This window comes from Pogoniulus pusillus, chromosome 3 (assembly GCF_015220805.1).
Source record: "Pogoniulus pusillus isolate bPogPus1 chromosome 3, bPogPus1.pri, whole genome shotgun sequence".
Taxonomy (NCBI): domain Eukaryota; kingdom Metazoa; phylum Chordata; class Aves; order Piciformes; family Lybiidae; genus Pogoniulus; species Pogoniulus pusillus.
This window is the reverse complement of record NC_087266.1, coordinates 21183238-21205023: the sequence shown is the minus strand read 5'-3', so window position 1 is coordinate 21205023 and position 21786 is coordinate 21183238. Positions and strand designations below refer to the sequence as shown.

Below are 21786 nucleotides of genomic sequence, written 5' to 3'. Positions count from 1 at the left end.
TGTCTTCTTCCTAGGACTATGTGGCATTAGGGATTTCACATTTCTTTTAAAGATACTCTACCCATCTGGCCCTTCCAGGTCCAGTTGTGTGCTGGTTGCAGGCCTGAACAAGATTCAGGTGTGCACCATCCCTGCCTCTCTCCCTTGGCACTCCTTGACTGGAAAGAAACCCAGGTGCATAGGCAGAAAGTGAATCGCGTTGTGGAAAGTACAGAGTTGGATGATCTGTGGGCGCGGAACATATCCTGGAGTGTGCTTCTCCAGCAGTTTCAATGCAATCACATTTGTCCTTTGTGTCTCTGAAGAAGTCCTTATGCGTAAATACACATGGAGTTTTTGTGCTCTTGATGTGTTAGTGTAGTATGATACTGCAGACAGGCAGAGGCAGCTGTGTGCATCCGTGGTAATCAGCTGAGTGAGTGAACACACACGTGTTTCTGCCAGTGCAGTTTGAAAAGTTATTTTCTATGCCTCAAGTTGTACTTCATGGAATAATTACAATTTGAAGAGGCTGTTGAAATGTCCAGATAACAATTGTGTGTCTCTCTGCGTAAGAAATAGGCATAAATCCTAAAAGGTGATGTGAATGGCAACATATGTTAACTCAAACTACACAGACCCAATATAATTAGTGTTTCAAAGGGGCAGAGGCCAGATTTTGCCACAGGCTTTATTCTTCTCCCAGTTTTCAGTGATTGTAGGTTGCAGCTAACCATCTCTCAAAAGGGTGTGGTTAACCACAGTGCTGTAATGTGAAAGAAAACTTCAAAGCAGAGAAGATAAGTTATGTAGTTGCCTTAGGCTTGGGAGAGACCGAGCTGAAACAGGAGTTGGGCTGAATGTATAAAACACACGCCTAGATTTTAAAACTGCAATCATCAGACCTTGTGGACATCTTACTAAATCATTTAGACTGAAGTGCTGAGTACTTAGAATATATCAAAGCAGGATCAGCTTTGATATATTTTAATGGAGTTTAAAGGGAGATGACCATTTTTGAACACATCTGTGTAGAGTAAGAGGTTGGAACACTGAAATGCCATCAGTGTCTGTTTCTTTTGGAGTTGTCTTCTCCAGAATCTGTAGTTATTTATTTCATAAGGGTCTGATCATTTTACTGCAGTAGGAGTTTTTTCAGCAGTGACCTCAGTTAATCACTCTTCATCTTTTCCTTTGCAAAAGCAGTTTGCCAATGTCTGCTTTTGATGTCAGTGGTGGGAAAATAGGAGTACAGTAGACCACTAATGCAAGAAATCTGAAAGCTGTTTGTATTACCAGAAGTTGGAACTACTGAATAGGAGGTCATCTGACCAGAACAATTGCCAGAACAATATTGAATTCTTCTAGAATTTAAAACAAGCCATATGGAGTCTAAATGAAGGCAATTTGTAACAAGTTTTTAGGTAGGTTTGGTAAAGCTGTATTCAGCTGCACTAAAATGTGTCCGAGTGTACTGTGTAGTTAATTAATGTTTCTTTTTTTCATTTTGTAACATCCAGGACTGGGCTGTTTCTGTTATCACTTGCCATTTTTTTAAGTAAGAGGCAAATTACATTTACTTGCAGACAATCCCAGCATCAGTCTGTTCTCTTTTCTTCCCCCTGACCATTGCACTGTTAGCTTTTATTCTTTTGCAGTGTAAGGATAATAAGTTTTAAGAATTTTCCACAGCAGAATAAACTTTACTCTGACAAAAAAATTGGATAAACATCACCCAGGCTGGCTGGTTTTTGTATTGGAAAGGGTTTTTCTTTTGTATTTTGAGGCCTGGGGAGTGGTGGTGATGTCTATTATGGTCAATTTTTTTATACTGCCTATGCAGCAGTACAACCATTCCTTCAGACTGATACCTGATAGGAAAAGGCTTATTTGCTATAGAAAAATGGCTCTTTTGTAGAGTCATGTCTTAAAAATTGGAATGAGGGAATAATTTCACCAACCTGAGAATTTTGTTAGGCCTTAACTAGTCATCCAGGTTTCCTTCCTCGAATACAGGAGAAAGTAGGTTCTTCCTGGGTACTACTCATCTCATCATAAAGTAGACTTCTGGAAAAGGTGAGATGTGTCACACCTGTGAAGGTCTTACTCCTGTTCAGTCTCTAGAAATAGAATGAGTTAGAATCATAGAATCCACCAGGTTGTTAGTTCAGATGTAAGTGTTTGAGGCAGAATTAGGCAAAAAAAGGCAAATTGAATCACACCATTGGGACTGGACAGCTCCAGCTGAGTTCAAGATGAAGCTCCAGTAGTCAGCATGACAGTGCATGTTTCAGACACCCTCTTAAGGCATTCTTTCCAATTCTGATTGAACTGCAGGAAAATAACTGGAACTGGAATTTTTCCAAGGCTGTTAAGGAGCAGATACACATATCCCACAGACAGCCCACTCAGGAACCTGAGAGAGGGAGTTTACAAGAAGCCATGACTCTGGGGAGTTTAGTTTAGCAGCTGGTATCCAGAAACTTGTGTTTCTCAGCCCAGCATGTAGCAAGCCATTTTTCAGTGTGAACTAGAAGTAATTCCACAGTGATTTTATTAACATTAAAGTAGATGAGATGTTTAAGTATTTGGAAATATTAATTCCGTTCTCTTTTATTTTGAAAATGGTTTGATGCATCTTCATTTAACAGCATTTCAGTCAACCTGAAACAAGATTTGTTTTCTATTTAGTGCTCAGTATTGACCTACTGGGTTGTGGCAGTTTGTGTGGACACTAACATGTTTAAATCAGATAGAAATGAGATTTTGTGAGGTCTTAGCAAGAACATTCTTTCTGGTTGCTCACACAAAATTACCTTGAGCTGATCCATTTCCTGAATCATTGTGTTATAGTAAAAGATTGCAATTTTCCAGCAGCATGCACTTGAAATTTCCACTGAAGGCAAGCATTGTTGAGAATGTGAAAGAAAATGAAACTCTGTTCAGTAGGTACACTGATCAGAAAGGGTAGGACAAGGTTATATTTACATTGGCAGCTGTCGGAACAGATCGCTTCAAAGAAGTACAAAGATTACAGCTGCCAAATAATGTAAAATTTAATGTGTTGGGTTTTTTTTTCTGGTACAAGCATTGCAGTAAATTTCCATATATGATCTCAAAAATGTTAATAACAATGAGAAGACCAACATTAATGTAGTGTTAGGTACAAAGAAACACCTGGAAGTAATTTACAGGATACATCCTCATGGTTTCTAAAAACCTGGGAGGAAGGTGTGAGATTTTCAGCCACTCTGCTTATAGTATTACCTGACAAAGTGCTTGAGCACGATTGTTCATTATGCTGATTTCTCTTGCTGTTATTCTGTAGCCATATGCTACAGCTAACAGTTGAACTAATTAAAATTCTTAATGAAAGATAAGTGCTGATACTGTAGAAAAGCAAAACTAAAACTGCAGGGCACTGAAAATGCTTTCATTTGGGTGTATTTCTTGCCTTTTGAAAAATTTCAGAGATATTTCAGACAGAACTTTAAATGCTAAATGAAACACTTCAAAGGTGTGTACTGCTTGTGTTTTTTCTGGCACTGTCACACTTGAGACTCAGCAGATAAGGATTTAGATACCTGCTCAATCACAGATTTATCCCAGTCATTTGGAAATGACTGAGTCTATGGTTACATTACTTTTAAAATGTGTGTTAATTCCCTATGTAAGCAGAATTGTAATGATAAGGATCAGTTGACTGTCTTGAAATTTGTGATAATGTGTAGTGGGTAGCTTGAAAAAATTATATCATCTGTATATGTTATAACTGCATTTATTTCCAGATGATGAAACATTGACAGCTGTAACTGTCACATTGTGACATTAGACTTTAGCAATAAGTGTTACTACTGACAAAGCTTTCAAGGTTGTAGTATTAGTACTGAAGGGTCTCTTGTCTTGATTTCGTAGGTATGCTTCAGAAATCACCCTCCATTGAAGATTTTGTGGATGCCCTCGTTTCAGACTTAGACCAAGACTTTGAAACGTTTATCATGGACTCATAAAAATGCTCAACAGAACTGAGTACTTTCATGGAAGATTGCATATGTCTTCACAATTGTGGATGAAATATTGTTGTGGTTGTTTTTTGCTTCTTGGTGAACACTTGTAAAAGTTCAACCAATTATGTTGGTGGAAGAGTTAATAAATGATTTCATCAAATCGCCTGGTTTCATTTATGAAGACGATGACTTTATGCTGCATAGGAGGTTAAGCATGGAATTTGAGAGAACAAATCCTCTAGCATGTACTGTTAGAAAATTTGATCTTGTTGAAACAGCTGATTAAATGGGAATTAAACTCGCCTTCTGCGTGAGGGGACTGGTATAAATGGTCTTCTGACGTGCACGCTGGATTCAGTATTAGGGCATAGCTGTTGAGTGTCCTGACCTGGAGCTGTTTGCATGGGTCTTCCTCATATGCTCATGAGTATTTTTTCAAACTTGTTTAACTCTATTCCTTGTGGGAGTTCATTGTTGGGGAAAAGCAAGTTGTGTTTGGAACAAAAGGGAGATTAAGGAAGATGAAGTGGAAAATTAAGAACTATATTTGACATAGGGAAGACAAAGGTGGAAGAACAAAAACTGTAATCATAAAACCAACCAGGTTGGAAGAGACCTCCAAGATCATCCAGTCCAACCTATCCCCCAGCCCTATCCAGTCATCTAGACCATGGCACTAAATGTGTCATTGAGTCTTCTCTTGAACACCTCCAGGGACTCCACCACCTCCCTGGGCAGTCCATTCCAATGGCAAATCACTCTCTCTGGGAAGAACTTCCTCCTAACATCCAGGATATACTTCCCCTGGCACAACTTGAGACTGTGTCCCCTTGTTCTATTGCTGTTCTTCAGGTTTGGAACAGAGCAGCAAATTTTAAGGCTAGATACAAAAGATGAACATGCTCATTGTATCAAGTGTATAACATGGCTGGGACAAGGAGTGGAATTTACAAGGTGCCGTAAAACTGGTCTTGCTGTTGCGTTTTAAATAGCCATCAGAGTTAGATTTTTAGTTCCTAGGCTTATCTTTTGCAGATCTGCCACTGAGCTTCAGTGTTTAGGGGTCAGCAGTTGTTTTCAGAGGAGTATTCTCCCATTAACTGAGTCCTTTTGTCCTTTTATCTGTTACCTCTCTGTGTGGTTGCTTTTACTGGCTAGTGGTTAGTTTTGTCAACTTTAAGGGTTTTGCCGGGTGAAATCTTTCTCGTTTTGGTGAATATGGATTTGCAGGCATTTTGATGATTCCATTGCAAATACAATGGAAACATGTTGGCAGTGTTGCAGCATAGATACATCCTGAATCTGGTCCTTGCATGTTTGTTCACATGGACTTTCCTATTAATAATGAGCAAATGAGTGTTTGGGGAGCTGTTTCAAGTTCCAAGTTTAGGGGGGGGCAGATTTTGGAGGGGAACAAAATAACTGAAACCAAAAATGTTTTTGCAGGATAGACTGGAGCATTATATAGCAGGTGATGAACTTTCTCTTGCAGTAACTTATGACAAAGGTATTTGCATATTGGTTTTTAAGAAGTTACTGTTTTTTTCTGTAGACATGGCCTTGTCTTTTAGAGATCCTCTGTGGATTGTTTTAAAAGGTATCAAAAGTGTCCTCAGCAGAAACGCAGTCGAAGCTGGAGAGGAAGAGAACCAAGACTTAGACAAGTAACTGGAGAAGAAGCATGTAAAGAATAAAGATTCCACTAGAAAAAGTGGATGTTTGAGAAGGTGTGAATGAGAGCTGACTGGATGACAGACTCCTGGGCTTTAGCAGAATCTGTGCTGTGAGGTATTTGATATTTGACCATATTTTTTCACTTTGTTTTTGCATGGTGGGAGTTTGCCTCGCATGAATAGCACTGCCAATCAGTTAGAACTGTGTCTAGGTACTTTTAGATACAAAATATTTTGATTAAAAGCTAGTAGGCATATTTTGAGGCATGTACCACAAGAAAGCTTCTGTGTTAAGCTTCACACTGACTGTATTCTGCCTGTAGCTGATCCCTACTAGAAAAGAGTGAATGGTTTCATTTAACAAAGTAGGTGGGTATTCTGCTGAAGTGACTTAAAAAAACAAACCACACCACAAAAACTAAACAGGTGTGAGTAAAATGTAACCTGTGAAGATGGGGAGTTCTTAGAAAGAATAGATCATGAACGTAAATTTAACAACCCTATGTAGGATATTAAATGGAAGTATGTTTTAAAAGGAATTTGAGGGTGTTGCTAAGAGAGCCTTGTGTTCTTTGTCGCCTGGTTTTTGTACTGGAGCAAACTACCAGTAGTGTTTATCTGGAGCTGGCACATGTTGAAAGATCCGTTGTGACAAAAAGAACTTAGCAAAAGGAAATCCAAGTGCTGACATGGCCCTGGGAGCACTATGGTAAAGAAAATAAAGCATCATAATTGGCAGAATAAGCACAGCATTTAAAATGAAGAGATTACCCCAGGATTTTAATTTGAAAGAAACTAGAGTGGTGTTGGTTATAGAGTGTAGATACTTTATCAAAATATTTGTAGAAGTCACACTGTTTTATGCCCATGGCTGCTATTACTTCCTTAATTCACTGTCTCATTTGATGCGTCTGTAAACAACAGCCTCTTCAAGTGTTTATCAGGGTGGCGTCAAACAGCATCTTCCTAATACTGAAATCAGATATAGACAAAGCGAGGAAGAAAGTGTTGTCTTTTGCCAGAGCAGTGGGCTGTAGGTTATTGTCACAGATTCATAACTCGTGGGACATTTGGCAAAGGGAGCTTGTAGAAAAATAAATACAGCTCAGAACAGCAGCTTTGGGGTTGGTGTTTTGGTTTGGGTTGTTGGATTTTTCTTTTCTTTTTTTTTTTTTATGTGAAGAAACTCTGTGGACTCCACATATTTTCGTTTTATGAAATAACCTTTGAGGATTGAACAGTAGACATGATTAAGCCTCCTGAGAATGTATTGTATCACCACTACGATGCTTACTACAGAAAGGGAAATATTATTCTAAATTAGTTCTTTTCTCTTTTTTTGGTAGCTTCTAAAAATGCTTCCAGCTGTTCAAATGTATGATGCTTTTTCCTTTCTATTTTTTTTTTCCCCTTATTGGGAGACTTTTATTTTCCAGCAAATATGTGTACTTTCAAGTAACGTGAGACCTCTCTGGTGACCAGCAGTGTAACTCTTCGTCAATGTAAAAACCACTGTAATCCTTTTCCAGCATTCCATATTTTCCCACTGGGCCTGCTGAGCCAGCTATCCAAACGTTGGTTTTATAATGCTGTAACTCAGCATCATGCTTTTCGTCTGAAATTGGCCCATGTTTTGGATTTTAGCTGCTATAGAAAATAAACAGTGAACATCTTCAAAAGAAATTACACCCTTATGCAATCCTGAAATAATAACACATAATTAAGACACATCAGAAAAACACACATGGATTACATTTGATAGGCTGAGGTGTCAGCTGCCTTTTTTTTCTCCTTGCTTGATGTGATTATTTCTCTGATTCACTTAAGATGGAGTGAAATACTGCTTAATGATAGCTTTCTGGTGACATAAATGCAACTAGTGCTGCATGGAGCTCTCTAAACGCGTTACCAACAAGGATGCAGGGCAGAAGGGAGCCGATAACTGAATGAGAGAGGGAAAAGAAAGGAAATAGGGCAAAGAAGAATTAGATACAGATTAGCAACGAGGCATGAAGGGTTGATACAAAAGCAAAATGACCTTCAAGTTAAAAACTTGGGGAGAATAAAAGAAAGTTAAAAACTTGGGGAGAATAAAAGAGGGTTTTCTTTCCAAAGTGGTAGGTCTAAAATGGAACTTACAACCCTATCACTAACAGAAAAGGCAGAGGTGTTCCAAAAACGTTTCTGCTTTGTCTTCAGTGGAGGAATTTGTATCATAGGTCAGTCAAATGCTTTCTACAGATGTTAAACAGCAGCTTGAAGGGTAGGTCAAGCTAAAATGAGTGTGCAGGAATAAAAACTGTATCAGAATAATAATACTAAGGTGTAAAGGAATGATCATTGCACCAGCAATATTGCTGGCTCAGGAGCCATGCTTTTCAATTTATCGAGGTTAAAATGTTTTAATTGTGATGCAGGAGCAGAGAGTTGAGAGGTTGAGCAGTAAGTTGTCTGAGCTAGCACCCCCTCTGCTAAACACTTGTTCCCAAAGTTTGCATTGGGCAAATTTCCTCTAATTTTTAAAAATTGATTTGGTTGACAGCAGGGACAACTGAGCACTGGGACATGCCTGGAGGAGAGTGCTGGAGTCGGCTGATCAGCACTAGGAATGGTCTTCAAAACTGGGCGGTTTTCTCAGAAGTATGTCGAGACTCGTTCAGAGGAGCGCTGTTTCGGAAGCCGTGTGCCCTTTGTCGCGCCAGGGGACACCTGTCTTTCCTGCTCTTAGGAGCGACAAAGATAGAGTGCGTTTGGAAAGAGGTTTGGCCGTGACAGCAGCAGGTCCGTGCTTGCTGCCTAACTGTCCTGCTGACGGCTTCGCGGCTAGGGAGGAGCTGGTGAGTGGAGAGCTGGAAAAGCGACGCGAGGCGAAGTGTCTTTTTTGTTGGCTGTTAAGTGGGAGGCACTGCGCATCTGCTAATTCCTATTGCTTCTGGGCAAAGTATTGGAGGTTTTCTGTTCCCTGAGCCAGAGATTTCTTTACATGCTGTTGGAAACGAGTTCAAGTGAGTGCTTTACCTTGGCAGGCTTGCAGCACACCGAAAGGGGAGTCTTGCATTAAAATTAGAAGCCGTAAAGAACTTGAGAATTGGAAATGAATGATTGCAGAAAGCAAACACATGGATTTCCCTGAGAGAAGGACCGTGGGAGAACAGCTAGTGTGCTCGAGGAGGAGAGGGAAGGAGATAAAAGATAAGGAAGTATAAATCAGCACCAGCAGGACTGCCTGTCGGCTCTTCTGATCTTCCCCAGGCTGCGATTTGTTTACCTTTTAAGTCTGCTGTGGCTGCTCTGCACCGGGAGCACCACGGCACGCCGGAGCGGTGCCTTTGTAGGAAGTGGTTATGGCTTGTTCAGAGGAAGCGTCCCAAAACTCTGTTAAAGACGAAATGCTCAAACCAGAAGCGAAGTGCTGATACAGATCTGACAGCATAACTAGTCAGTGCTCTGCTGGTGTGGAGGTAGAAAAACAGAGAAAGGGGAGCGGGATGCAGCTTCCTCTCAGCCTGTAGCCTCTGAGGCAAGTTACAGACAGCTAAAGCTTGCCATTTCAGCCGCCTTTGTGTTTGGGGAGAAACAGGCACCGTCTCAATGGGATAGAGCCTACCTGTCATGGGATGGGATGAACCAGCTCTTGCGCTTGCCTTCTGCTGCTCCAGTAACTATAGAGTGAGCACAGGTAGCTGGAATAGAAGTGTCAGGAATCTAGTTTTAAATTCAGAACGTCTCAGAGCACCAAACTTACTCTTTTTTAATGTTACTGTTTCTCAATAGTTCAATGCCATTATTTTTTGCTTTTACTACCTATCAGATATAGCTACATTCATGACAGTGTCTCACACACACATAAACGTTCTGGTTGGAAAAGACCCTCAGGATCATCAAGTCCAACTGTTTCCCTACTCTACAAAGTTCAACCTTAAACTGTATCAATCACCTCCCTGAGCAGCCCCTTCCACTGCCCGACCACTCTGTGTGTGGAAAAAAATGTGTTACAGTATCACCAGGGCTGGAAGAGACCTCACAGCTCATCAAGTCCAACCCTTAACCACAGAGCTCAAGGCTAGACCATGGCACCAAGTGCCATGTCCAATCTTGCCTTGAACTGCCCCAGGGACGGCGACTCCACCACCTCCCCGGGCAGCCCATTCCAGTGTCCAGTTTTGTTGTTGTAGAACAACATCAAAACAGTTATAGAAGATGCTTTTAATTAATCTTCAAGAATCTTTGTTTTATGAAGTGGCTTTTGGCAGTTGTCCCTGTCTCCTTACAGCCCACTCACTTTACTCCTCAGGCATTTCCAAATGCCCCTCTTTTCCCACTGCTTTTAACATCTGCAGTGGGAAATGACCTTGGGGGGTAGGAGGAGGCAATTTGGGCTATAACTCTGACCTGGTGGTTGTGATCATGTCAGAGGAAAAGCAAAATGGCAGCATGATAGGTTCCTCCCACCCTACCCACAGTTGCTGCTGTTCCTGTCTGTGTAACCTGGAGCACATCTCATGCATTGAGCAGCATTTTGCATCTGCCTTCCTCGTGTTGCAGAAGATGAATAGTGGGAGAGCTGGGCCTTGAAGAAATGCCCCAAATGTGGCCCACTGGGAAGGTGAAGCATTGCCAAACTGGGGCAAATTGGGATGGATGAGCCCCTTTGGGTTGCATGCTACAGAGCAACATCCCTCAGTACACTCCAAGCACTTGCACCTCATGAAAAATAGTAATTTGTCAAATAGATGTTTGAATGCTGGCTTGTCCTCTAAACACAGGCAGAAGGCAGCTTTTGGCTGATATTTGCATCAGCCTTTCATGTAAGGGTTGAACTAGTTCATTTTGCTCCTCTAGCATCCTCACAACAGATTAGCATGGTAGCTGCTAAAAATAAAGTCTTGTTTATTAACCTACCCTTGCGAAGTAGTCACAAGGGCTCAATCATAGCCTGTTTTCAGTGTTCAAAATGTATGAAAGAAAAGATGTCCAAAGGGGTTGCTGTTGCTATGTTTTGCACACTCTTACCAACCCTGTTTTTCTTCCTTAAGAAGGTGGAATCTATTTAACTGACTTTGCAGCCCTCTCTACAGAGCCAAATCCTCATCCAGGATACATTTCCATAGCTCAAATGAAGTTATTAAAGACCTCTGTTGTTAAACCTGTTGAGTGTTTTACCCTAAGGTCATTTGACAGCCCTCCTAGGTCTTGGTAGCTGAGCCCCAGGATCTGCTCTGAGCAGCCATGACCTGCATGGAGGCGACTTACTGATGGCCTGGGAGGAAATTAATAGCTTCAGTTTTGTACAGCTGATAACGCTGGAGTCCAGAGGTGGTGGCATTTCTTTGCATGGATTTTAGAAATAAAAAAGGCAGCAAGGTTGCTTTAAATGTCTTGGCTTACAATGCTTCTCTTGACATACAGATGTGCTCAGTTGTCTGTGTTTTAGTTCCAAGAAAAACAAAGTTGTAATCAAAACATTTTATAAGAGAGCCCTAAGGGAACATGAGTGATATAGAAACTTTCATAACATACTAAACCTCCTATAAAACTACTTATGTGTGTTTATCAAAATGATTCATAGTAGCCATAGAAAATCCCATTCATTACAAGTGAGAGTTGAAATTACAGTTCGCTGTCTCTTGATACTTACACAAAGAGCAGACTCTGTCACGATGGGGTAGCAAAATCCCCTAACAACTGGAGATGTAGCTGAACGCTGCAAGGAAGAGGCAGTGCTATCAGAATCTGTAACCCAACTCAGCTGTCAGAGCTAACAGGTAAGTTCTGCTCGGATGTGATTCCTCCCCATCCTGGCAAACTTCCTTCCTGTTTTCCTGTAAGTTAAGTTTGTTGTCTTGCCCTGATGCCTGCTCAGCGAATGTGTCCTTCATGCACTGAGAAGTGCCAAGCACCTCTGCTGTGGGTTTTGCTCTTGCTTGAACCTATTTAACTTTGAAGGCCTTTTTCAAAACAGTGCTGACTTGCTGCCAGTGTTTTTCCCTGAATAGGGATTTAGATAACTTGTTCTACTTAATCAAATTAGTTATCTTTGATTCAATCTGGTGTTTAAGCCAAATTCCCAAGACAAGGTGGTTTTAGTAGTTTGCTCATTTTGTAACTGCTGTTTTCCAAGAAAATCTGCTTTCAATTTTTCTCTTGTGTGTGAAAAACTGGTGTAGACTGTCTGAGGACAGGATATTAGCTAGTTAGACATTGTTTCTTTGTGAGCTATTCTGTTCTCCATGCCTTTCACTTGGTCTGTCAGAACACGCTTCTTAGCTGCTCTGTAGCCTGTGCCTTGCTGGCTCTGTTGTAGTTTGGTTGGTTGGTTGTTTTTCCTTTCTTCCCTGCTTTGTGTTTGTTTCTCATCCCATCTTGCATCTCTCATTTTTTTTTTCTCCCAAATGAAACAGATGAAAGACAGAAAGACAGAAAGACAAAGAAAGAAGGAAGGAAGGAAGGAAGGAAGGAAGGAAGGAAGGAAGGAAGGAAGGAAGGAAGGAAGGAAGGAAGGAAGGAAGGAAGGAAGGAAGGAAAGAAAGAAGGAAGGAAGGAAGGAAGGAAGGAAAGAAGGAAGGAAGGAAGGAAAGAAGGAAGGAAGGAAAGAAAGAAGGAAGGAAGGAAAGAAAGAAGGAAGGAAGGAAAGAAAGAAGGAAGGAAGGAAAGAAAGAAGGAAGGAAGGAAAGAAAGAAGGAAGGAAGGAAAGAAAGAAGGAAGGAAGGAAAGAAAGAAGGAAGGAAGGAAAGAAGGAAGGAAGGAAGGAAAGAAGGAAGGAAGGAAGGAAAGAAAGAAGGAAGGAAGGAAAGAAAGAAGGAAGGAAGGAAAGAAAGATATTTCACAAGCTAAGAGGATCAGTAAAAGCTAAACTCTTTTTACGCCTCATTCTCTGTGTGTGAGGACACTTTGTCCAACTAAAAGCACTGCAAATCCCAGTCACTGCAGCCTACACAGCAGCTCGCTTTGATGTAACCTGTCCAGAAGTGCAGGCTTATTTCAAATAAGCAGAACCCTTAAGCTTTTATCTTACTTTTTCATTATTCACCTCAGGATTTTTGCTATAGGATTGAGGCTATGCACCTTGTATTGACATTAGAACTGGGCAAGGTGACGGTTTGAGCTCACGGTATCCTTGGCCAGAGGCCTCTTTGGTGCTCCAGGTCTGCATAAGAGGAAGCATCAGTGCTTTCAGTCACCTAAGAGATGCTTCGTTAGCTCTGGTCCTCCGAAGAAGTGTCTATGGGCCAGTTAATGTGGGGCATCTGTGATTTCTTGAGATGTTTAGTTAATAGAATGCCCCCTGGATAGCATATTTATGGAAATCTGAGACAACAATGACAGTATGTACCTGGAAACAGGAGACAGAAGTTTGTCTGACATCTCAAAGTTTCACTTAGTTTCCCTCTAAATACAGGGGCAAATGATGGGGTGGATGAAAAGTTTGGGGGTTTTGCATGTGGGAGAAGTCTTCCTTATGCCAGATCATGTCAGCCAGCTTTTAGACTGTTGTTACTTCTCACCACCATCCGCTGACCCGTAAACTTTAATTAATTAAGTCTTCTATGTTAGATTGGATTGAGTTTTCTTTGTTGTCTTTCAGAACCCATTCAGAGAAGGCATATCCTGGTTGCTGAAAATTGCCCACTTATGTTGACTTACCCTACAGAGGAATCGTAGAACACTAGGAGTTGGAAGGGACCTTGAAAGATCATCCCTCACAGTGAAAAAAATTCTTCTTCATGTTTAGATGAAACTTCCTATGCCTCAACTTCCACCCATTGCTGTTTGTCTTGCCACTGGACATCACTGAGCAGAGTCTGACTCCCTCATCTTGGTATTCTCCCTTTACAACATATTTATGGACATTAATGAGGTTGCCTTTCAGTGTCCTCGTCTCTGGGCTATAGAGCCCCAGCTCCCTCAGTCTCTCCTTGTAAGGAGGATGTTCCACTTCCTTAATAATTTTCATGGCTCTGTGATGGACTTTCAAGCAGTTCCCTGTCCTTGAACTGGAGGGCCCAGAACTGGACACAATATTCCAGATGTGGCCTCACCTGGGTTAAGTAGAGAGGGAGAAGAACCTCTCTTGACCTGCTAACCATAGCCTTTCTAATACATCCCAGAATGCCATTGGCTTTATTGGCCAGCAGAGCCCATTGCTGGCTCCTGGTCATCTTTTCATCCACTGGGACCCCCAGGTCACTTTCCCCTTCATTGCTCTCCAGCACGTCATTTCCCAACCTATACTGGTACACGGGATTGTTCTTTCCCAGGTGAAAGAATCCCATCTGGATTCAGGATGCTGCTCTCCAGCCCTGCCATCCTGTTGGTGGGGCTGATGCTGGGAGAGACAAAACCTGTCTCTGTGGGCAGCTCATCCTTTTGCCTCTTACTTGCATTTTTGCTTCCCATGCCACAAACACCACATCCTCCTGTGCATTGCTGTTTGTACAGAAAGGTAGGCAAGACTCTAGTGCAGACAATGTACATCTGTCTGTCACTTCTGCATTCATTGGTACTGCTCTAATGCTGCAAATGCTATTAAAAGCACTAAACAAGCAACGCAGACAATGTGAATTTTCTGATTTCCAGAAATACTGGGGACATTCAGTTCAGAAGTACTGCAGAAAACCAACAGTCTTAGGTGTTGCAATGGGACTTCAGAGTGCCCTAGCTTTCACTTGGGCTTTAGTACTGAGGATCTGCTATTGATGTGGTCTATCTGGACTTCAGCAAGGCCTTTGACACTGTCCCCCACAGCAAACTGCTGGCTAAGCTATCAGCCCATGGCTTGGATGGTAACACTCTATGCTGGGTTAGGAACTGGCTGGAGGGCCGAGCCCAGAGAGTGGTGGTGAATGGTGCCACATCCAGCTGGCGGCTGTCACTAGTGGTGTCCCTCAGGGATCTGTGCTGGGCCCCATCCTCTTTAACATCTTCATAGATGACCTGGATGAGGGCATGGAGTCAGTCATCAGCAAGTTTGCAGATGACACTAAGCTGGGGGCAGATGTGACTGAGTTGGAGGGCAGAAGGGCTCTGCAGCGGGACCTTGACCACCTGGACAGATGGGCAGAGTCCAATGGGATGGGGTTCAATAGCTCCAAGTGCAGGGTGCTGCACTTTGGCCACAACAACCCCATGCAGAGATACAGGCTGGGGTCGGAGTGGCTGGAGAGCAGCCAGACAGAGAGGGATCTGGGGGTACTGATTGATACCCACCTGAACATGAGCCAGCAGTGTGCCCAGGTGGCCAAGAGAGCCAGTGGCATCCTGGCCTGCATCAGGAATGGTGTGGTCAGCAGGAGCAGGGAGGTCATTCTGCCCCTGTACTCTGCACTGGTTAGACCACACCTTGAGTACTGTGTTCAGTTCTGGGCCCCCCAGTTTAGGAGGGACATTGAGATGCTTGAGCGTGTCCAGAGAAGGGCGACGAGGCTGGGGAGAGGCCTTGAGCACAGCCCTACGAGGAGAGGCTGAGGAAGCTGGGATTGTTTAGCCTGGAGAAGAGGAGGCTCAGGGGTGACCTTATTGCTGTCTACAACTACCTGAGGGGAGGTTGTGGCCAGGAGGAGGTTGCTTTCTTCTCTCAGGTGGCCAGCACCAGAATGAGAGGGGACAGTCTCAGGCTACGCCAGGGGAGATTTAGGCTGGAGGTGAGGAGGAAGTTCTTCACTGAGAGAGTCATTGGACACTGGAATGGGCTGCCCGGGGAGGTGGTGGAGTCGCCGTCCCTGGGGCTGTTCAAGGCAAGATTGGACGTGGCACTTGGTGCCATGGTCTAGCCCTGAGCTCTGTGGTAAAGGGTTGGACTTGATGATCTGTGAGGTCTCTTCCAACCCTGATGATACTGTGATAGGTGACTGTGAAGATCTTGCAGGTGCTGTTGTATGATACCTGTTCCACACTTGTTTTTTTTGAGATCCATGGTTGATGGAGTGAGATACAGTCTCATTGTGATTTCAAGGAAAGAAAAAGACATTTCACAAGATAAAATGATCAGAAAAAGCTAAGTTATTTTTATAACTCTCCCTCGTCTCCCCTCCCTCCCTCATGTGCTTGTGGTACTATATACTTCAAAAAATCACTTTGGTAGGTGTTTGATTGCATTATCTTTGCGTGTCAAAGCATTGGCAGCCAAAAAATGTGAGGATGAGTGAAATTCACTGGAATTAATTGCAATTCTGTAGAACACCAGGTTTTCTTAAAATCAATTTTTAAGAGCTATTTTTGTAAAGAAGATAGATCAGTTAATCACATATATTTCTCTCTCTTTCTCTCTCCCTTTGTCTCTTTCTCTTTTTCTTTTGTTTTGCTTTGGTTGGTTGGGGATTCCCCCCCCCACCCCCCCCCCCAAACATCTTCTTACTCTTTATTTGGCACTTAATATTTTTGCAGGTTTCCTACTGTAGTCAAAGCCACCCAAACCTACAGAAAGGGAAACTCGGCAGCATTATGGTGACTGAACTGCTTCATATCAACCTACTGCAGAGCTGAACATAAAGCAGTAATTTCTGATGAGTTCCAGCAGAGAGGCCTGATGGACAGGGTGGAAGTGTGCTGCGATGCAGACTTGCCCCGCAGGTTTGAAAGGACATGGATGCGGCTATCCTGACCCGCAGCCTCTGCTGCATCTCACCTGCTGCACTACTGTCATGGTTTAACCCCTGATGGCAGTAAGGCTGCAACAGCACCTCTGGAGCACTCATCCTTGGCCTTGAGAACTCCCAGTTCACTCAAGCAACTGCTATGGAATGGGAACAACTGAACTTAGAATCATAGAATCAACCAGGTTGGAAGAGACCTCCAAGATCATCCAGTCCAACCTAGCACCCAGCCCTAGCCAGTCAACTAGACCATGGCATCAAGTGCCACATCCAGGCTTTTCTTGAAGATCTCCAGGGACGGTGACTCCACCACCTCCCTGGGCAGCCCATTCCAATGCCAATCACTCTCTCTGTCAAGAACTTCCTCCTAACATCCAGCCTGTACCTGCCCCAGCACAACTTGAGACTGTGTCCCCTTGTTCTATTGCTGGTTGCCTGGGAGAAGAGGCCACCCCCCACCTGGCTACAACCTCCCTTCAGGTAGTTGTAGACAGCAATGAGGTCACCCCTGAGCCTCCTCTTCTCCAGGCTAAACAGGCCCAGCTCCCTCAGCCTCTCCTCATAGGATTTGTGTTCCAGGCCCTTCACCAGCCTTGTTGCCCTTCTCTGGACATGTTCCAGCACCTCAACATCTTTCTTGAATTGAGGGGCCCAGAACTGGACACAGTACTCAAGGTGTGGCCTGACCAGTGTTGAGTATAGGGGAAGAATAACCTCCCTTGTCCTACTGCAGTGTTTTAACTCACTCCACGTTTTCTGCTCATGGGGAGTCATTAATTGGGAATGCAGCTTGAGAGGAGTCCCTTCTTGCCTTCTGTTAAATACTCAGAAGTTCTTGGGTAGCTTTAGAGCCTACAGAGCTGCTAATGCCTGAGCTCTGTCTGCAGGTAGGACTTTGAAAATGCTGCCCAAGGCAATGAGCTCCAGTATGTCTTAGAAGACAAAGTGTATAAGCATTTGCCCCGTAGGACAGAACCATTGTTGACACAGCTGCCATCACGCCCTCCTTATTTTAGCTGTTCCTGTAGCACCTCTCTGTGACTTGTAGACAGTCCCAAGGGATTTGTGAACTCAAAACTTGTCTCAATAGTTGCTTGCCCTTCCCTATTGTGCCTGGCTGTTGTGTACATGCAGATCTCCTAAACAGAGAAGAATCTAAAGGATAAGGAGCTGCAGACATGCTCTGCAGATGCAGCCTGGATGAGCAGCTCGGCTGGCTGCAGTACACTGCTAGCGTGCTGTGGTCCACATTTGATCAGGCTGGAAGTAGGATGTGTCCCATCTGTTAGACTGCACGCAGCAGATGAGGACAAATGTGTCTGATAGGAATGCTTCTGTAGTGGCAATATACTCAGGAAATGAGATGCAGTGGCTAATCCAAAATTTTTCATCTTGAAGCACCAAGAAAGCAACATTTTGCTGCAGATTTACATCACTTGTCTAAGGGCTGGCTGCCAGTCTGCTGCCAGCACCTGCCAGTGGGATTGAGATGTGGTTTCAGCTGCCCAGGCAATCAACAATTTACTGTCCATGGATAAATCTTCGAGCAGTTGAAATGTGAATGAATCACAGGAGGTACCAATTCTGGCAGTAACCACTGCTTGGGAAATAGTAGGTGTTAATATGCCCAGAGGTCATTTGGGGGTATTTGTAGTCCTGGAACATCCTGTGGCAGGGCATGTGGAAGTCAAACTGGTATTTTCCCACTCTTCAGGAGCACTGAGGTGTTTGGCAGCAGCTGTGGCCTCTACACCTTGGCTCCACTTTCAGAGTCATCATCAGTGAGGCTGCTGAAATACTGTCCATCACACAGGGACTGGGAGATGATTGCAAGAAGGTGGGCATTGGCCAAAGAGCAATATTGGTGGCTTTTCTAAGAGAGAGCTGTACCTGGCAGATTGGTTTGTGTTCAGCACACTGGAGGCTGGAACTGTTCTCAGTGCTCAGCAGTACACCTGTAGTGTTAATGCCCCAAGTGAGTTACCACCTTCCATGGCTTTTCCCATTGGCCCGAATCTGGCCTGCCTCATCTCTGTCTCCCAAAAACCCAAACACAGGTACCATCGGGGGGATGGATACCCTGTGTCTGACCTGCAGTAGTGAGTGGTACTCCAGTACAGCCCTTCCCCAAACTTGCGTTCAGGATATGGACAGATGCTTTTGGTGGTCATGTAGGTTGGCAGTCCAACGTGACAGAAACCCAGGGGACCAGATGGTGAAAGCCGGGTGTGGAAATCCAGCCCCTTAGGAGCTGGAGGGGAAATGACTGGAGCAGTGATGTGCTGGAAGCCCTGAGCATGGGAGAGTGAGGGAAGAGGATAACTAAACCAGACAAATGCTTTAGGATCAAATGGACTAAGTCAGAGTGAGTGATTGGCTTTGTAGAAGCCTGCATAGCAGGGAGGGAGGCTGTGGGTTGGAGTAAGGACAGAATAAAAGGGAAAGGAGTGTATCAAAAGCTTGTGTGATGACATCGTCTTGAAAGAAGAGCTAGAAGGGTGAGGCAAGGCTGGAAACAAAAGTACTGAGGGCAGGAGATTTGCAAGAGTTCCCAGAATTAGTAAGGACTCTTAGAAATCATCCATGCAGGAGGAAATGAGAGTCACAGTCCTGTGCCGCTGCTCAGGGTTACTGGAAGGTCTCTGGTTTTGTGTTTTAATGTTGCATGCAAAAATCTTAGCACAGGACAGTGTCCACCAAAATGTATACATTTTAAGATAGCTTCTTCTCGTCTGGTTAAGGCATGGTCTAGGGGGGTCAAGGCCAACTGTCTAGGGTCAGGTGAGATACAGCTAGGGAAGTCCCCATCCCAGCTTTTCCTTTGAATGTGTCATATCACAGCTTCATTACCTTCAAGGTAGGTCTGCAAAATGCTTCTGTGAAGCAGCATGCACAGTCCATATGTATCTTTAATTCGTGGCTGGCACTTGGAAACCTGGGTTAATTCACTAAGAGGAGTGTGTCTTTGAGAGGGCTTCCTAGTCTCTGCATGTCCTCTTCAGCTGCTCCAGCCCCCTCACCAGCCTTGTTGCCCTCCTCTGGACACGTTCCAGCACCTCAACATCTTTCTAGAACTGAGGGGCCCAGACCTGGACACAGTACCCAAGGTGTGGCCTGACCAGTGCCGAGTACAGGGGCAGAATGACTTCCCTCGTCCTGCAGGCCACACCATTCCTGCTACAGGCCAGGATGCCGTTGGCCACCTTGGCCACCTGGGCACACTGCTGGCTCATGTTCAGTCACTGTCAAGCAGTGCCCCCAGGTCCCTCTCTGCCTGGCTGCTCTCCAGCCACTCTGTCCCCAGCCTGCAGTGCTGCATGAGGTTGTTGTGACCAAAGTGCAGAACCTGGCACTTGGCCGTGTTAAAACTTATGGCACTGCACTGTGTCCATCTATCCAGCCTGCCCTGGTCCCTCTGCAGAGCCCTCCTGCCCTCTAACAGATCCACACATGCTCCCAACTTGTCTGCAAATTGACTGATGCTGGACTCAGTCCCCTCATCCAGATCATCAGCGAAGATATCAAACAGGACTGGGCCCAGCACTGATCCCTGGGGCACACCACAAGCAGCTGGCCACCAGCTGGTGTGGCTCCATTCAGCACCACTCTCTGGGCCCAGCCCTCCGGACAGTTCTTAACCCAGCACAGGCTGCCTCTGTCCAGGACATGGGCTGCCATGGCAGACAGTGTCAAAGGCCTTGCTGAAGTCCAGGCAGTCTATGTCAACAGCCTTCCCCATGTCCACTAGGTGGATTGCCTGGTCGTAAAAAGAGATCAGGTTGGCCAGGCAGGACCTGCCCCTCCTAAATCTGTGCTGGCAGGGTCTGATCCCTGTCCACCCTGTGGGTGCCATCTGCTTGCACTCAGGATGATCTGTTCCATTCCCTTGCATGGCACCGAGGCCAGGCTGACAGGTCTGTAATTTCCCAGCTCCTCCTTCCGAACCTCCTCGTGGATGGATGGGTGGTGAGCACTGCACATCTGCCTCACACAGTGCAAACCTTTGTGAATGCTAGGAAGATAAAAAGCTTGGTATGCTTGAGGGGCAGGGTGACTGGAGGGATGAGGAGAGGTTTCCTTCCTACCTGTCTGCCCGTGCAGCCCTAGGTGATTCAGCTAAGCTTTTCATGCACAGATGGAAAGGTTGCTGGATGGATCTCCTGTAACAGTTTCTATGCAGGGTTGGGTTTTTTTTCCCTCCCTCCTCTTGTCTCTGTCTCCTTCTCAAGTGTGTGGTTTGTTTGATCTACCCATAAGCTGTGATTTAGTAACAGATTTGTAAAGAACGGGTTGCTGGTGTGGGTTGGGGGTTGCTCTGGCCAAAGAAGTGGTTTGATTTTTTATTGAGGTGTTTATTTCTGGCTCGCTTGCTGGGCTAGAGGACAGAGCAACAGAGGGAGAGGCACTGGTAACATCATGAATCAGCATCTGAATCCTGGGCCGTCCTCTGAGTGGCATTAGGCTAACTGCATTTCTTTTCGGTGAGAAGATGAAATCAGAGTCTCAATGGGCAGTTGTGAACAATACAACGTAAACAGAACTGTGATTTTGTGGTTGGTGGTGGTTTTTTGTGTGTTTGTTTGTTCTTGTCCTTGTTTCATTTGCTTTTGTCTGGTTTGGGGGTTTTGTTTTGCTTGCTTAGTTCTTTGTTGTTTGCTTGTTTTGGTTAAAAAAACCCAAACCAACAAAACCCCCAGAGATTGTCAGACATTTAAACGCTCCAGCTCTTGAAGCATGAAGGCCAAACTGAAAGGTAACTTCTGCTCTGTAGGATCAGGTCAGAATTGCAAGAGGAGAGCTTACTTTGGAGCTGCAACAGCTGTAGACCTTTTACTAGATGCCACACGTGCAAGCAAACGTTAGAAAGCAGATCCAAGAAGGCCTTGAGCCCTCAACCTTTAGCTAGTTTTGGTTTCTCTATAGCATGATAGTGTCATGTTCATGTTACTTAACGCTTCCAGCTCCCACAGTCGCAACACTGATGCACCTGCAGAAGGTGCAGTATTGCATCTCTGGGTGGGTTTAGGCTTCCAGTGACTTTTACAGCTAAGCTCTGCACAAATGGGAGGCTTGCAGAGAGAAGGCAGCTGTAGCAGGCTGCGGTGTGCTGGACATATCAGTGATTCACCCTGCTCTTCTCTGGCTTCTGCAGCTGTGGCTTCTTCTCCCGCTGCTCCCAGTTCACCTACTGCAGAAAGGCAATAGAAAGACTTCTCTAGGAAAAGTAAACGCCTGGCTGTAAAGACAGCAGGACCTGCTCAGTGGCATTCTGTGTGCTAGAAAACATCGTCTGGCAGACAGATATGTTCAGGGATCACTATCACAGCACTTGCCAACACCTTCAATCAACTCCAGTGCTCTCTATTTGTTATTGAAAGCCATGGGAGAAGTAATTTATAGCATTCTTGAGCTCTTCCCTGCAGATCTCATAGCCTGTTTGAACTAATGAAAGAGGGGGCTGAACTCACAGGGCTTACTTCTTCTGATGTATCAATAGGTATTTTATCATCTACAGAAGTTAAAGTTTCTTCTGCT

General features: G+C 44.3%; 1 protein-coding gene across 1 annotated transcript in view; it reads left to right on the top strand.

The window, feature by feature from the left end:
• Positions 1-4146, top strand: part of MIPEP (mitochondrial intermediate peptidase) — a 79093-nt gene extending 74947 nt beyond the window's left edge. Inside the window, exon 19 of the mRNA XM_064171995.1 lies at positions 3895-4146. Within this exon, the coding sequence (XP_064028065.1) occupies positions 3895-3989 (95 nt within the window). The 3' untranslated portion in view covers positions 3990-4146. The remainder of the gene's footprint in view (positions 1-3894) is intronic.
• The last annotated feature ends 17640 nt before the right edge of the window (positions 4147-21786 follow it).